Source organism: Phyllopteryx taeniolatus, chromosome 4 (assembly GCF_024500385.1).
Source record: "Phyllopteryx taeniolatus isolate TA_2022b chromosome 4, UOR_Ptae_1.2, whole genome shotgun sequence".
In the NCBI taxonomy this organism is placed as follows: Eukaryota; Metazoa; Chordata; class Actinopteri; order Syngnathiformes; family Syngnathidae; genus Phyllopteryx; species Phyllopteryx taeniolatus.
The window spans coordinates 20,295,377-20,311,940 of NC_084505.1; the positions used below are offsets into that span (position 1 = coordinate 20,295,377).

The window sequence follows — 16,564 nt, forward strand, 5'->3', positions numbered from 1 at the left end:
GTTCCACTTTTATTTATCACACTTATTTTTCTACATAAGAATACTCTTGTATTTTAACAGGGGTGTGTTCACTTTCATGCTCTCTGAGGCCTCATCAGGCCTCATATGCATTTAATAGCTGGCTATTTTCATTATTTAAAGTTTTGGTAAACGCTTGACAGCTTTTTTTTCTGATTCACAGGATTTCCCTTCAGTTCTACAATTTGCAGCCTCACCAGGTTGGGAAGAAGGGAACAGTTATGAGCTTCCTGTAAAGCATATTTTGTAAATATGTGACAAAGAAAGGGGAAAAAAATAAAAAGTTTCAACCAGCTGCAAATTTCCTGAATTTTATTCAAACATACTGTTGTGTGTGTGTGTGTGTTTTTTTTTAACATGACTGCATTGACTCTGTCGAGTTAAAAATCTAGCCCTTTTCAAATCATTTTTTCCCATTTTTCTATTATTATTTTTATTTTTTATTTTTTTACACATCAACACATTACAACATAAGACAAAGATAAGGACATTCAAACAAACAAATCTTTGTTGTAAAAAAATAATAGAGGACAAGGTTTTGTAAAACAGTCAAATGTTCTGCCTGTAATTCATACTCCTTGTAAGAATTATGGGAACAAGAAAGAAGAATTTTATTCATTATATACATTTTAAATGAATTGGCCAATTAATTGGTTATCGGAACTTTATTCTGTCAAATATCAGAATCGGCATCAAAAAATCAGTATTCGTCGGGCCCTCCTTTTTACGAAAACCAAAAATCTAGAGTGCCTTTTGTTTTTAAAAGGAAAAAGTACAGTATTTCTGTGTTGTGAACTCAGCTAACCATGCATCTCTGGCCACGAGCCTCGAGTATGCTATTACACGAGTGCTGAGGCCACCTCATTAAGCGGTTCACGTAGGGCTTCAAAGATGATTATATTTGGAATCAAGGACTGTTTTTGAGGCGGCACGGTGGACGACTGGTTAGCACATCTGCCTCAGACCGGGGTTCAAATCCCGTCCCCGCCTTCGTGGAGTTTGCATGTTTTCCTAGTGGGTTTTCTCCAGGTACTCTGGGTTCCTCCCACATCCCGAAAACATGCGTCGTAGGTTGATTGAAGACTAAATTTCCCGTAGGTGTGAATGGTTGTTTATATGTTCGCCGGTATCGGCTGGTGACCGGTTCAGGGTCTACCCCGCCTCTCGCCCGAAGATAGCTGGGATAGGCTCCTGCACACCTGTCACCCGAGTGAGGAGAAGCGAAGATGGATGGATTGTTTTTGATGAATTCGGGGAAAACAGCAATGGCAACATGCAAGGTTTGCAACTCAGAGACACAACATGAAAACAGTTTTATTTATATTGCACTTTTCATACATTAGAAATTCAACACAAAGTGCTTTACAACGATAAAAGCAGACAATTAAAATAGCAAGACATACAAAAACCGACATCGCCCATCCCCACATACAAGCGCGAACGCACCCATACGAACACACACACCCGCACGTACTCACACACAGCACATATTGACTTATAGTGTAGAGACATGACAAAGCACTGAGGATCCAGGTGTAGAAAAACAACCTGCAGGAGCCATCCACGCTGATAGGTGCTACAGGTCGTAGCCACAGAGGATGCCACCACAGAGACCACCACGACCGGGGCAGACTGGGGGGAACATTGCGCAGGGCCCCCCTGTTCCCCAGGTCAGGCGAATTTGCAGGCGGGCAGACCGAGCGCACGTCCCACCATGGGGGCTCCCATGAGGAGACACTGGAATTAAAAAGACTCAAATACTATAGCACAGGATAAAAACTGAAGGGTGAAGAGGATAAAAAATAAATACATTAATGAGTCGTTAAATGTGGAAAAAGAAGATTCAATCTAAAGGTTTGCTAACTACATTTTGAGTTAGTTATTACGATACAGAAGCTGTGTTACGTCAATCACACAGGGACATGGAATCAAGTTTTGTGATAAGCATTTATTTTATTCAAGTTTTAAAAAAAAAAAAATATGAAGAATGGAACACAGAATTGAAACTGTGAAGCATAATTGAGGGTAAGGAAATAGAATCCAAGCTCAAAAGATGTGAAGCATCATTGAGGGTTAGGAAATAAAAGCCAAGCTCAATACAATAGCTAAGATGGAGGGTGGCAACTTTTCCCTTAAAGTTAGTTTCATCTACCCAAAATATAAATATTGCATCAAAAAACTATAGAATACACCTTTCGTCAAACTCTTGATAGGTCATGTTTTGACAGCTTGATGGCCTTGACCTTTGACCTTTAGGGGTTTGTTTTGATCACGTGACATCATTGTGGCTTTTTCTAGCAGTCATAAAACAATAAAACGTATACTTCTAAGGGTCATGAACAGTCGACCGGCAATTCAAAGGGTTATTAAACAATAAAACCAAAACTTCAAAGTTTATAAAAGTGTCACTTGGTATCAAATCTGGTGCTTCAAAGGATCATATGAGGTCAGACAAGGACATGTTGTGTCACGTGGTATAATTAATACATTCTTGTAAAACAATAACGTTATAGAGAAAGGTCACGGGCAGTCATTCCTGAACATGTCAGGGCAAGTCAGGACAGGCAACACGGGAGTTGACATAGGGTCAGTGGGAGGAGTCTATCAGCTTTTGGCAAAAAAGGATATGTAAAATCTCCTTTGAATTTCATCAAAATACTGTTTAATATATCACATCTGGGCTGACTGGTTTGCACATCCACCTCACAGTTTTGAGGACTGGCTGTGTGGAGTTCGCATGTTCTCCCCGTGCCTGCATGGGTCATTGAAGACTGTAAATTGCCCATAGGTGTGAATGTGAGTGCGAATGGTTGTTTCTTTATATGTGCCCTACAATTGGCTGGCGACCAGTTCAGGGTGTACCCCGCCTCTCGCCCGAAGATACAGTAGCTGTACAGTACAGTAGAAAAGGGATGGACGGATGATTCATCACATCTACCAATGAAACAACAGTTTTACATCGTATGTTTTCAACACTAAAGCTATTCACTAGTATGATGAAGGTAGAAAACAGAGAGCTTACCATATCAGCATGAAGAAGGAGAGGTTTGGATGGCTAACGTTCCAGTCTGCATTAAGATTAAGAAGTCAACGAAGTCTGCATTAAGACTAATACACATAGCGATACAGTTTAAAACACGAAAAATTGGGTGTTTTCTTATATACACTATGTGATAAATTGTTGTGCTATTGCAATCATTGAACAGACCTATCCCAGACTTTTTGGTTTCAAAACTAATTATCCAACATTTTGTTGTGTATATGCGGTAATATTGTAAGTCAATTACAGGACTGATTTAACTGATACTTTATTTGTGAAGCGGGAAAATGGCAGTAGTTTTCAGAACACCATATGAATATTACAATATGCTGATTTCTAATCTAAGTGTAACCTAATCTAATCTAAGTCTCCAATGAATGCATGTTTTTGGGATGTGGGAGGAAACCGGAGTGCGCCCGGAGAAAACCCACGCAGGCACGGGGAGAACATGCAAACTCCACACAGGCGGGACCGGGGATTGAACCCGGGTCCTCAGAACTGTGAGGCAGACGCTCTAACCAGTTATCCAACAAGACCATTTTCCCACCCTGCATTGTTTCACGCTCATCCTCTTTCATATCTGTAATGAATGTTTCAACTTATGTGGTGTGGAGAACATCACTATTTTCATGTGACATTTATGGTGTGGGGTGAGACATTCCATCTGGTTCAGTTAACAACAGATTTGACGTTAGACATTCAAGTTTGCAGCAATACAGTCACTGGTGGCGTTTATGTAAAGTTCTTCAAATATTGACTCCCAGTCGAGTCACAGACTGTCTTATGAACCCCTGTCGGTGTGTCGTTCCGTCGCCCATGGGTGTGGTGTTGCCTGTTCCAACTCCCAAGTAGCAGCTCTCAGCAGGGCGGAGGCTTCGCTGCGGGTCCAATCCTTCGACTGGCTGGGAGTTAATTAACTTTGCGTTGAGGGAGAACCCGGCATCCGTGGGTCTCCCCTTTGAAGTCCCGGGCAGACGTGATTACCTTAGTGTCGGCATGGCAAAGCAAATGTCTGTGTCTTGTTGACGATAGTTTATTGTGTTAATCTGTTTAGAGTCTGCGTGTGACTCTGGAGTTAACGTCTACCTCGGCGGGGAGCGGCGGTAGTGCGAGGCTGGGGTGCCGGGTGGCATCTTTTGTGTGGCATGTCCGCTACAGCAGTATATACAGTGGAATTGCTTGCGATCATGATGGCACTACAGTTGGTTGAACAAAAAAGGTTAAAGCGGGTTGTCGTCGGTTCAGATTCATTATTAGCATTATTGTACTTAAAAAACATGGTATCACAAAGTAGGTCAAATGTGTGATGTAAAATGTATGATATATTGTATAGATTAAGTAAATTAGAGACGAACGTCAGGTATATGTGGGTTCCAGAACATAAAGGAATGAAGGGAAATGCTGATTATTTTGCAAAAGAAGCGGGAAGAATGTTTGGGAATAACTTTTGGCATGGGTGAGGTCAAGGGTTATGTGAAAAACATAATCAAAAGAGAATGGCAAAAACTTTGGAATGGAGGGCACACAGGACGGCCTTTCTATCAAATTCAGCAGACGGTGGGGAGCATGAAAGCAGTGGGGAGAAAGAGAAGGGACAAACAATCATAACAAGATTAAGATGAGTACATACAGGGCTGAATAGGGCAATGCATTTAATTGGGAAGCATGGGACGGGTTTGTGTAATGTGGAGTGGAGGAGGAGAGTGTGGAACGTGTTATTTGTTATTGTCAAAGGTATGAAATAAGTCGAGGGAGGCTCAGAGATGAGGTGAAGAAAAGTGGGGTTCCAGTATTTAATCTTAGAAATGTACTCAACACGGAAGAAATTAAGATCAACGGCTTGTTTCAGTTTTTAAATGAAACAGGATCGATAAAGAGAATAAAGTCTAAGCAAAGAAAATGCGCATTTCATACAGAAGGTAACTCAATGTGCTTTACATGATTAAAATCATTTAAAAACCAAGAAAAAAACAGCTCATAAACATTTAAAACAAAGAGAAAAAAAATAAAAATACAATTAATACAGCATACAGTGCAAGAAATATCATTTAAAAGTGGAAATGCTCTAAAAAGCATGGGGGGGGGGAGTTATTAACCTGGACTTCCAAAACATGCACACTTGGGGCTGACGTCACTTCTGTTGACAACTTCTTCCATTTGTGTGCAGCATAATAGCGAAATGCTGCTTCACCATGTTTGCTTTGGACTCTGTGCTCCACTATTTGACCTGAGTCTGTCGATCTCAGAGCCCTACTGGGTTTCTATTGCATTAGCATTTCATTCATGTATTCAGGACCTCAACCGTTTCGTGATTTATGGACCAGTAGCAAAACTTTCAAATCTATTCTAAAACTGACTGGAAGCCAGTGTAAAGACTTTAGAATTGGAGTAATATGCTCTGACCGCTAAAATGTATTTGTTTTTTTATTTATTTATTTTGCACCCCGGTACAATACACATATGTATAAACAGACTGTGACCCAGACTACAGCACAGTAGATGGCGGTAATGCATCTTGAACGTTTGATGCCACCCACCAACGAAGAAGAAGAAGAAGAGGAGGAAGAAGAGGAAGCAGAGGAAGCAGAAGAAGAAGCAGAAGAAGCAGAAGCAGCAGCAGCAGCAGCAGAAGAAGAAGAACGTGGGTAATACATCTCCTTTCCCTTCTCGCCATGCGGGAGGAGGGACGATCGTGCTTCAGCAAATCTTCCTAAATTTGCGCCGAATGTTGTGAATCCTCGACGCTTGACGCCCCTGATCACGACTCTAGTGGACTATTGCCTCATTCGTGCAATCTTCGTGTCCGGTTGGAGTCGTCTCGTGCACGTTGAAGCTTAGCTTGCTAAGAAAGAGACGCGTTTGTGAGCAACACTTCGCTAAGCAGATACTTCTTTACAGCACAATATCTCATACTAGCACTTAAATGTGGTGAAAAAACGAACAAAGATAAAAACACTAACCATTACATTCTATTATCTCTGTTTGTCTGAGATACTGAAGTAATATCATGGAGCAATTAATTATTTTCTGAATTGTTCAGAAATGTTCTGTAAATTGACTGTCTGTTGTACTAGAGCGGCTCCAACTACCGGAGACAAATTCCTTGTGTGTTTTGGACATACTTGGCAAATAAAGATGATTCTGATTCTGGTTATTATCATCTTAATCTGAAACCTTTTGAAGAATGTCTATTATGTTTCAACAACAGATTAGTTGCCTTCTTTTTGTCATGTTTCTTACAATGCATAGTTACACATTCTGCTGTTTTCTTGTTGATTTTGGTGCTTTGCCATTTTAACTCACGTACTGTTTAACCCGCAATTTCCAAATCTTAATCTTCATATAATTGTTTCTCATGTCCGATTATCACTTTCCTTTCTCATCCCTCCAACGTAGAGCAGAAAGTGGTCTGATCGTCGTGTGAAAATGAGTGCAAGAAGGACAGCAGAGTACGAGGAGGAACTTGGGGGCCCAAAAGAGGAGAACGAGCCGGATCGTCAACTACTGGACGCTGTGTTCAATCTGCAGCGTCGAACTGTGTTACGCGGAGCAGGTTAGTTCACTTGTTGCATTCATTCTAACTTTAATGATATTTCTGTTTTTATTTACGGGCCTGTTTGATGATGCATTTAACATAACATTATTAGCATCCAATAATGTGAACTATGTGGGTCTGCGGCAGTTGTAGAACTACGTGGTGGCCGCTGCCACCCCGACGGCCAACCCCCGAATCAAAAAAACAGTTAACAATTCTGTTAGCCTACCATATAGGCGTAAAGACCCCATCAGAATCAGAATCCTCTTTATTAGCCAAGTATGTCCAAAAAACACACAAGGAATTTGTCTCCGGTAGTTGGAGCCGCTCGAGTACGACAACAGACGGTCAATTGACAGAGAATGCTTTTGAGACATAAAGACATTGACAATAAAAACAGTCATTGAGCAATAAAGGGTTAATAGTTATCTGGTAATGCCGGTACTTTTTTTTTTTTGTGACAATTGTGCAAAAGATGCTGAGTCCTCTAGCACTGTTCCGCAGTGTGCACAACGTGTGGACCAGCTGACATCCATCAAATTCTTGGCCTGCAAGTGGTATGAATCTTTCTCACCATTCCGAGTAAAGGTGCCAGGTATCGTGAAAGGTTGCATAGTACCGCACCGTATTATTGGGCGCAGGCATGGTAAAACATACGCTAGCTTCAAACATACGGTAGCATGCATGCGTGCTAGCGTATGTTTTTAAAAAGGCAGCGGGGGCAAAACTGAGTTTGGTTGTGCTTTATTGAAATATGTAACAATGTACTCGCGTTATTTTTTAATACATCCACAAATCCATCAAAGTCCTCATCTTCTGTATCCGAAATGAGCAGCTGGGCAAGTTTTCCATCAAACACGCCGGGTTCCCTTTAGTCATTGTCGGAGTCAGTCCCGTTGCCGGGGGCTGTTCAGCAACGATGCCGGTTTTCGCGAAATCTCGGACAACAGTCAAAGCAGATACCTTAGCCTAGGCATAACCCTAACCCACAATCCATTCACATATGGTGGCGTAACTTGCCCGGCGCTTTGTCTTCTTAACTTGGCGAAGCTCGTTTTCCTGCTTCCTCCACTTGCGAACCATGGATTGGTTGATCTTGAATTGTCTCGCGGCTGCTCGATTGCCATGTTCCTCCGCGTAACTGATAGCTTTCAGTTTAAACTCTGCTTCATAAGTGCTTCTCTTCGTAGGTGACATTATTGGGGGTCATTAGCCAAACCGATGTTGTTTTGCACAATGCACATACCGTGCTATATACCTACTGGGGGCGTGCCTTTGCGTCCTTTTTCACGCGCACCCTTCCCCCTTTAACGTCCGCATGCTGTCCTCAGTCACAGCCGCCTTCCCTCTATATAAAGCAGTGTGTCGGCAGGAAATGCTCCCAGTCAGTCAAGGGGAGCGCTCTTCAAAGTCACACAACAACATTTCGAGATGTTGGAACTCGGTGCACACACAAGGCGTGCCGCATTACAAGCCGCCCGTCCATTTCGGAGAAAATGTAAGACTTTTAAGTGCGCCTTATGGTCGTGAAAATACGGTAGTTGCTTTGCAGGAGTTCATAAAGCAGCACTTTTTTTGTTGTTGTTTTTTGTTTTTTGCCTGATACAAGTGCACGTTATAACTTTTTAGGGGAGGGGGCATCTTTTAACCTGAAGCACCTTTGAACCAGAAAATGATACACTGTTTTGAACTAGGATACTGTATACATACAAAAGTAGAACTGTACATATTGAGTACATTTACGTATTGGCATGACTAGTAAAGTCATGATTAACTCTAAAATTTTAATTAGCCATAAGGGAGAGTTTATTTCTTTTTTCTTATGATGCTGCTGTTATGTATTTGGTTATAGGCAGGGGTGCGCATAAGTCGTGCCCAGGTGCGCATGCACACTGAAAATATTAAATGCGCACCCAGTTCGATTGCATGAATGCACTTTTGGTGGCAGAGTGCAGCGGTAGACGACGGTCAAGTATAGTGAACGACTCGTTCAAACATTCCTTTTAAAAAAAAAAATTAAACCTGTCCTGTTCAGCTGTATGGCCTTGCAGAATGGTGTATCTTTTTTTTTTTTTTAAATACCCCCTCTGCGTATTTTAATTTTTTTAATTATTCTGATGTTTATTGGAAATGCAGCTGGACAGAAAAGTGTTTTAGGGGACAGACAGAAGGACAGAGTGGACAAGGGGATTAGGGGTGAAAACTACAGCAGAACAATAGTGAGACAGTCTAGATATTTGAACACAAGTAACATTACAGCAGTCATTTGTAGATTGGAGTTGGGTGGACACCTGGTGAGGACATGCAATAACTAACCAAGACGAGAAGATAAGAGAGGACAGAATGAGCAAGGCAGTGCTACTGACGAGTGGCGGGGTGGGATTCTTTTTTGTGTCTAAACACCTGTAAGAACCTGTGAGTTGATCAGTTAGTATAACCTGTGTTCGTGACCCCAGCAGAAGCAATTAAGCAATTAAAGCCGATAGTGCGTCTGTTGAACTTATTAGTGAATGAACACCATATCACATCCATGTTAGTCAACTGGTGTACGGAGTTGCTGAGGCGGCACATCGGGGAAGGGTGAGCCCAGCCCCCGCCCCACCCACCCACAAGGGCGGGGGCGGGGGGGGGGGGGGGGGTGGATGGACCTAACCAGGAGGATGCCACCAACCCCCCAGGACCCAGAGAGGTCCCGAGCACGACCGGAGTGCCTCGACCGGTCTCAAGGGGAGGGGCACGGGGACCAGACCACCGACCCCATCCACCCAGCGAGCCCCACCCCCGCCACAACCCCCGGAGAGCTTGGGGGCCCCAGCCACCAAACAGGGCCCAACGAGGAGCCAGCAGCAGTTGTCGTTTTGGCTGTACATACATACACGCACGCACGCACGGACACACAGTAACATCATCATTTCAAGTGCTGTCGGTGGGGAAAAATGATTGCGAGTGGCAAAGTATGTTAAAAAATGTGTTCAGGTAATACAGGATGTGTGTATCCTATCAAGCAGTTTTCATTTTCATCATTTTAGTCCTGGTCTAAGCTCATAAATGTATTGTCACGAATGCCTTATTATAATTTGTTTTCATAATTCAAAGAAATGCTAAGAAGAAAAAATGCAGTTTAAACTGAATTTAGTTTCAGATATTTTTTTGTTTGAAATTGCCTCACTGCAAATATTTGCAGAAATGAAAGGTTTTCTGCCCAGTGTGAATTTAATAAAAGTCGATTTTCTAAAGAAAAACGATTGGTTGTTCATTTTTAAGTGAAATGGGTTACAATTATTTATTGTGTATTCATAATTGCTCTTTTAACGAAGCAAACATTTATCTGAATACCCAATTATTTAATCATTTTAGTACTCATACGAAACTATTTGATAGCTCCAGCCTTAATATTTTCACAGGTGTATGTGGACATAAATAGGAATTTGCTCATAAAATTTTGTGAACATCGGCTGTCATTCTTGGACATAAAGCGACGTAACACGTTATGTGTGGCACGAAGTGGCTATATCTTGTTGCCTCAAGGAAGCATTTGAACGGTCGATTATTATTTTTTTTTTTAACAACACTTGCAAAAAAATTCACAATTGCCATTTTCACTCACTTGTATAAAAATACCCATCAAGACTTTGAATACAGGCAACGGGGAAATGTTCTCGTCTTGCGCCATCTACGTGACAGACTGATGTCATGAATCAAAATGGATTTTCATTAAATAACTGGAGACGATTTGTTTGGGTTGACATTTCATACTCACTAAGCTTGTAGCTCTGCTTTCTTTATGCCTCATCTCTTTACTCTTTAACCAACTTTCTGTCCCTTGTAATTACAGGGATTAAAAAAAAAAGTTGGCTCTCCACTTCTACTACTAACCCAACTACAGTAAACCCCCCTCCATCACAGGGGTTACGTTCCAGACACACATTTAAACAGAATACTTTAAGAGAGAGAGCGAGTGCAAGAGCAATGGATAAAAAAGTGGCAAAAATATCAAAATTAATAACATACAGTACAAAAAATGTGTTTGCATCCTGGAGAGACTAGCTGTACTATCATTATGAATCAGTTGATTTGAAAGGGGACAATGCAATTTCATAAAACACATGAAACACGCATGGTTAAAAAAGCCAGAATTAGCCAGAAGGCTAGTTTTCATCTGTAGTCCCCTGGCCATGATGTCAAAAAGCAGTCAAATACATCTACAAGACAATATAATACAGGATACATAATCAAAGACTTACTATACTATTAAGAGACAATAAAACCACAAATCATTTGATCATAACAAAAAAAAAAACATCATAACATACTTGTCTTTTAGTGTTGGCAGCTGTAGGTGTTAACTCGCCACATTTTCAGTTTTTTTGGGAAGGCCTTGTATGTTGTAAGCAGTTTATCAATTGCCTTAACTGATTTAAAAAGGAGAGGGATAAAAAAGAATTGCGCAATAATAATTTAAAAAAAGCAAAATACAACTGCAATATAGCGGGAAGTTTCTGGATCACTACGACTATTACGACACTGCTTCGATTGCTCCTACAATACCGCTACTGCCGCCACCACCAATATCACAACAACTATTACCACTACTTCTATCACTACAATTTTAACTACTACTACTTCAATTGCTACGATCACGACTACTACTAATACCACTGCTACTACGACAACTACCACCACCACCACTGCTACTACTACAGTAAATCGATCAAGCAATGTTACTGCACTGGGCACATTTTTTTTTTACACATCAGGTTAACAATCCTCCGTTATCGGCCAGAATAGGGATACACCGCTAGACTTATTATACAAATGTTTTTTGCTGCAGCAACCCACTCCAAGTAAAATTATCCAGAAATAATCTATGCGAGAAACCACATTAATTTCATCAAAGTATCATGTTTTCGTTGACTTGGAAAACTATAGTCAAGTAACGCGCTTAAAATATCACTAAAGCTGTTTCGTGATATTTTTTTCTTCTGTCTGATTGAGTAAAGTGTTCTGTAAATTGACTGTCTGTTGTACTAGAGCGGCTCCAACTACCGGAGACAAATTCCTTGTGTGTTTTGGACATACTTGGCAAATAAAGATGATTCTGATTCTGAAATAAAGCTGTCACTACATTATTGTATGTGAGAATAACGATTATAGTGCAAGACATGGTATTGAATAAATTAAACATCAAAACTGAATGGAAAAACTAACAAGTAGTCAATTTTGTGAGCCGCTTCTCCTCACGCGGGTCGCGGGAGTGCTGGAGCCTATCGCAGCTATCTTCGGGCATGAGGCGGGGTACACCCTCAACTGGTTGCCAGCCAATCGCAGGGCACACATAAACAAGCATTCGCACTCACATTCACACCTACGGGCAATTTTAGAGTCTTCAATCGACCTACCACGCATCTTTTGGGGATGTGGGAGGAAACCGGAGTGCCCGGAGAAAACCCACGCAGACACGAGGAGAACATGCAAACTCCCGAATGAACCCCGGTCCTCAGAACTGTGAGACAAACGCTTTAACCAGTGGGCCACCCTCCCGCCACAAGTTGTCAATGTCACTTGAAATTCTTCAGAGGGGCTGACTGAAAGCAAAATAAAAGCGCAAACAAACAAAGTAAACTGTACAATGTGATAGTTAAATACTTACAAAATATAAGGCATTCCATAAAAGCAGATGTTGAATAAAGAGTTCATAACAAGCTAAAAACAGGTGCAGCAATCATGTACAATATCCCTCACAAACATTTTAAAACGGCGATGTTGGAATGAATGCAGTGAGGCTCTGTAAAATTATTTTGCACTGCATTTTTTGTATTTACTTCATTACAGCTGAAATTTTGTTGACAAGAAGCCACTGTTACACATAAAAATTAGTAAATGCAAAACCGGTAGTTTGCAGGGGTCCACTGTATTACTTTTTATTGATAGTTGTTTTTATGAACTTCATTATTTTACACCTTTTCACATTGTATTGTTTTGACCTGCCCAATTTTATTATTTCCAATATATCAAACTCATCCGGCTTTCACATTAACCTTAAATAGAAATCTAAACCATAACACACAACAAAGTAACAACGTGAGTAAGTATTTACCAAACCATGTTTGTTTGTCTTCTTGTGTCTTGCAGACATCACTGAAGATCTTCGTACTGAGTGGCAGGAGCCAAAGCCCCCTCACATTAAAGAGGAAGAGGAGCCCATTTTGATTAAAAAAGAGGAGGATATCACCAAGTTTCCATCGACTGGTGTCCCTTTGAAGGGTGAAGATGAAGGTCAAAGTGAGGAGAGCAGAGGGGCGGAGCCTCCAAGCAGCAGCTCAACTCATCACATGAGAACAGAAGCTGAGAGAGACCACTGTGGAGGCTCACAAGCAGACGGCCTCTTAGCTCCACTATCAGATAGTGACGACATGTCACACCCTCCTCACACTGATGAAAATCATCGTGATAAACAGTGTGAAAGTGCTATAATATGTCACACTGACAACAAACGATGGAAATGTTCTCAGTGTGGGAAAACATTTGCTTATATAAGTAGCTTGAAACAACACGCGCGAATACACACTGGAGAGAAACCTTTTGCCTGCTCAGTTTGCAGTAAAAGATTTACACAGAAGGGATATTTAAAAAAACACACAAGATCCCACATTGGTGAGAAACCTTTTTCCTGCACAGTTTGTGGTCAAAGATTCTCTGTGAAGGAAAGCTTAAAATTACACACAAGAACCCACACTGGTGAGAGACCTTTTTCCTGCTCAGTTTGTGGCCAAAGATTCACTCAGAAGGGAGTTTTAAATAGACACACAAGAACCCACACTGGTGAGAAACCTTTTTCCTGCTCAGTCTGTGGTCAAAGATTTTCTGTGAAGGACAGCTTAAAATTACACACAAGAACCCACACTGGAGAGAAACCTTTTCCCTGTTCCGTTTGTGGTCAAAGATTCACTCAGAAGGGACACTTAAAAATCCATACAATTATCCACACTCGTGAGAAACCTTTTTGCTGCTCAGTTTGTGGCCAAAGATTCACTCAGAAGGGAGAGTTAAAGAGACACACAAGAACCCACACTGGAGAGAAACCTTTTTCCTGCTCAGTTTGTGGTCAAAGATTTTCTGTGAAGGACAGCTTAAAATTACACACAAGAACCCACACTGGAGAGAAACCCTTTTCCTGCTCAGTTTGTGGTCAAAGATTCACTCAGAAGGGACACTTAAAAATGCACACAAGAACCCACAGTGGTGAGAAACCTTTTTCCTGCACACTTTGTGGTCAAAGATTCTGTGAAAAGGGAAGTTTAAAAATACACACAAGAATCCACACTGGTGAGAAACCTTTTTCCTGCTCAGATTGTGGCCAAAGATTCTCTGTGAAGGGAAGCTTAAAAATACACACAAGAACCCACACTGGTGAGAAACCTTTTGGCTGCTCAGTTTGTGGTCAAAGATTCACTCAGAAGGGAGATTTGAAAATACACACAAGAACGCACACTGGTGAGAAACCTTTTCCTTGCTCAGTTTGTGGCCAAAGATTCTCTTATAAGTATCAAGCTAAGACACACAAGTGTGCTGGTGAGAATCACAGTGATCAAGAAGCTATCATTTAAAATGTACATTTTTAATATCAAAAGTAATGACTATCATACGGATTTACAAAAATCTATATTCATGTATTTTATCGACCACATTGATCTTCATGTCGTCTTTGTCTTTTGTTAAAGCCGCCTCTGGACAAATGTTGAGAATTAGCATTGGTGACAGAATACACAAAGTAATGCATGCCTTTTTTTTCAATAATTTAGTGATGTCCCTATGAAATAAATGAATGATTGATTGAACTAGACCGTAAAGAAGCATTGCCTTTTTGTGGTAAACTGTAAAGTGCACAGTATATGTGATCCATAATAAAATACGCTTCTTCAAACAGTGAGAGTGACCCAATTTACTTGTATCTCAAATCCATTTTCCCCATTGAAAATAATTGAAATGCCTTGAAAGTGGCACTAAGCAGGCCCCCAAAATGTCATGTAAATTCAACACACTGCAGAGAAATGTTAACAAGCCTGCCAAATTTGAATGAATAAAACAAATCGCTCAGAATATAAAAGTTTTATTCAAGTTTCAAAACTTGAATAATAAGGGCCACCTCTCAGCTCACAGGCGCTGTGGTCGTGTCGAATGGATGCGCCAAATGCAATTAAACATACTGAGGGGGTAATAGCTTCTACGATGTAAAATCACGTTAGGAGGGTGAACTTAAAAAATTAATGGCTATTATAATCGTAAAAATAAGCACACAAGTCAACTTACCCTTGTTGTCGGTGACATTATGTCACAGCCGAACACCTGACGACAGCGATCTGGGAAATCGACCGCGGTAGCTTATCGGGGCAATATTGGGCCTAAAATCCTCTAGTCTGATCTCTGTGCATCAACTCTGGTGACATCTCATGGACATTTATAGTATAGCATTCATGTAGAATATGAATTACCAATCGGCCAGTTCTTCGGTGACTCCAAATACTTAAAAGACTTAACTCCTGATATGGTTTAGCCCTGGGCCAATAACTGAACCACATACTACGGCACCCATTCTTATAGAAATTATACCATTCCCAATTAATGTTATGTCATGCCATATATATTGGGCACGGTGGGCGACCGGTTAGTGTCATGTGTGTGTGTTCCGGGTTTTGTCTTCCCCCCTGTTTCACACACACCTGCTCATGTGAGCATCTTCACCACCTGTGCCTCGTTCACCCAAATTACCCCTTGTATTTAACCTCGTGTCTCATTCCCTCTCGTTGCCAGTTCGTTGTACCTTGTCGTCGCGTTCCAGCATTCCTTGTTTCCACGTCACAGACTCACAGTAAGACTTGACCTTGTTCCGATGATCGACCTTGCCTCTTTGCCTCATGTTTTTGGATACTGTTGCCTTTCTCGGATTGCCTGCCTGTGTACCGACCTATGCCCGTCTATTAAACCTCTCTTTTTGGAAACTGTCCATTTGTTTTGGAGTCGTGCATTTTTGGCTCTTCTCCTCTGTTCCGTTCATGACAGGTTAGAGCGTCAGCCTCACAGTTCTGAGGAGCGGGATTCAATCCCCGGCCCCCCCTGTGTGGAGTTTGCATGTTCTCCCTGTGCCTGTGTGGGTTTTCTCCAGGCACTCCGGTTTCCTCCCGCATCCCAAAAACATGCACGTTAATTGAAGACTCTAAATTGCCCGTAGGTGCGAATGTGAGTGCGAATGGTTGTTTGTTTTATCGGCTGTTCCAACCTGATCAATAAATCAATGTTCCACAATGAATTATCGGGTATAGTATTGCTAATGTATCGATTGTTATAGTAAAGATGCCAAAAAGGCCCAGCAGAGGATGTACTTCCTGCGGCTTCTGAGAAAGCACGGCCTGCCACCGGAGCTGCTGAGACAGTTCTACACAGCGCTCATCGAATCGGTCCCGTGTTCTTCCATCACAGTCTGGTTTGGTGCTGCTACAAAAAAGGACAAACTCCGACTGCAACGGACAATCAAAAATGGTACCCCCTACCCACCCTTGAGGACTTGCACTCTGCCAGAACTAAGACAAGGGCGTGCAAAATCCTCTCTGACCCTCCGCACCCCGGTCACCAGCTCTTCCAGCTCCTTTCATCAGGTAGGCGCTACCGATCAATGCAGACTAGAACTAGTAGACATTCCAACAGCTTCTTCCCTCTTGCAATCAACTTCTTAAACCGCTAACCTATAATTCCATTACAACAAGCTGGCAATTTTTTGACTTGAGTTCGTTGTCACATTTCTGTGGGGCCAATGATGTATTACTCGTGCACTCACTGTAGTTGTCTCGCCATGCTGCACTATTTGCATATACTGGCCACTCATGCCAGAGTAGCATCTGCTCCATTTGCACACCGATTGAGGAGTATCTGCAACATTTGCACAACCAACATTGTCCCAGATTATCGCACTACTC

The 16,564-nt window shown here is 41.6% G+C and overlaps 2 protein-coding genes across 2 annotated transcripts in view; both read left to right on the forward strand.

The window, feature by feature from the left end:
- The window catches only part of ddt (D-dopachrome tautomerase), a 7,306-nt gene extending 6,993 nt beyond the window's left edge, over window positions 1–313 (forward strand). The window contains exon 3 of the mRNA XM_061770419.1: window positions 182–313. Coding sequence (XP_061626403.1) covers window positions 182–254 — 73 coding nt within the window. The 3' untranslated portion in view covers window positions 255–313. The remainder of the gene's footprint in view (window positions 1–181) is intronic.
- A 4,410-nt stretch (window positions 314–4,723) lies between these two features.
- LOC133476923 (gastrula zinc finger protein XlCGF57.1-like) lies at window positions 4,724–14,517 on the forward strand. Its single transcript, XM_061770947.1, has 4 exons — window positions 4,724–4,732; window positions 5,604–5,699; window positions 6,455–6,611; window positions 12,726–14,517. Exons 1-4 carry the CDS (start codon window positions 4,724–4,726, stop codon window positions 14,198–14,200), a joined length of 1,737 nt encoding a protein of 578 aa, XP_061626931.1. The 3' UTR covers window positions 14,201–14,517.
- The last annotated feature ends 2,047 nt before the right edge of the window (window positions 14,518–16,564 follow it).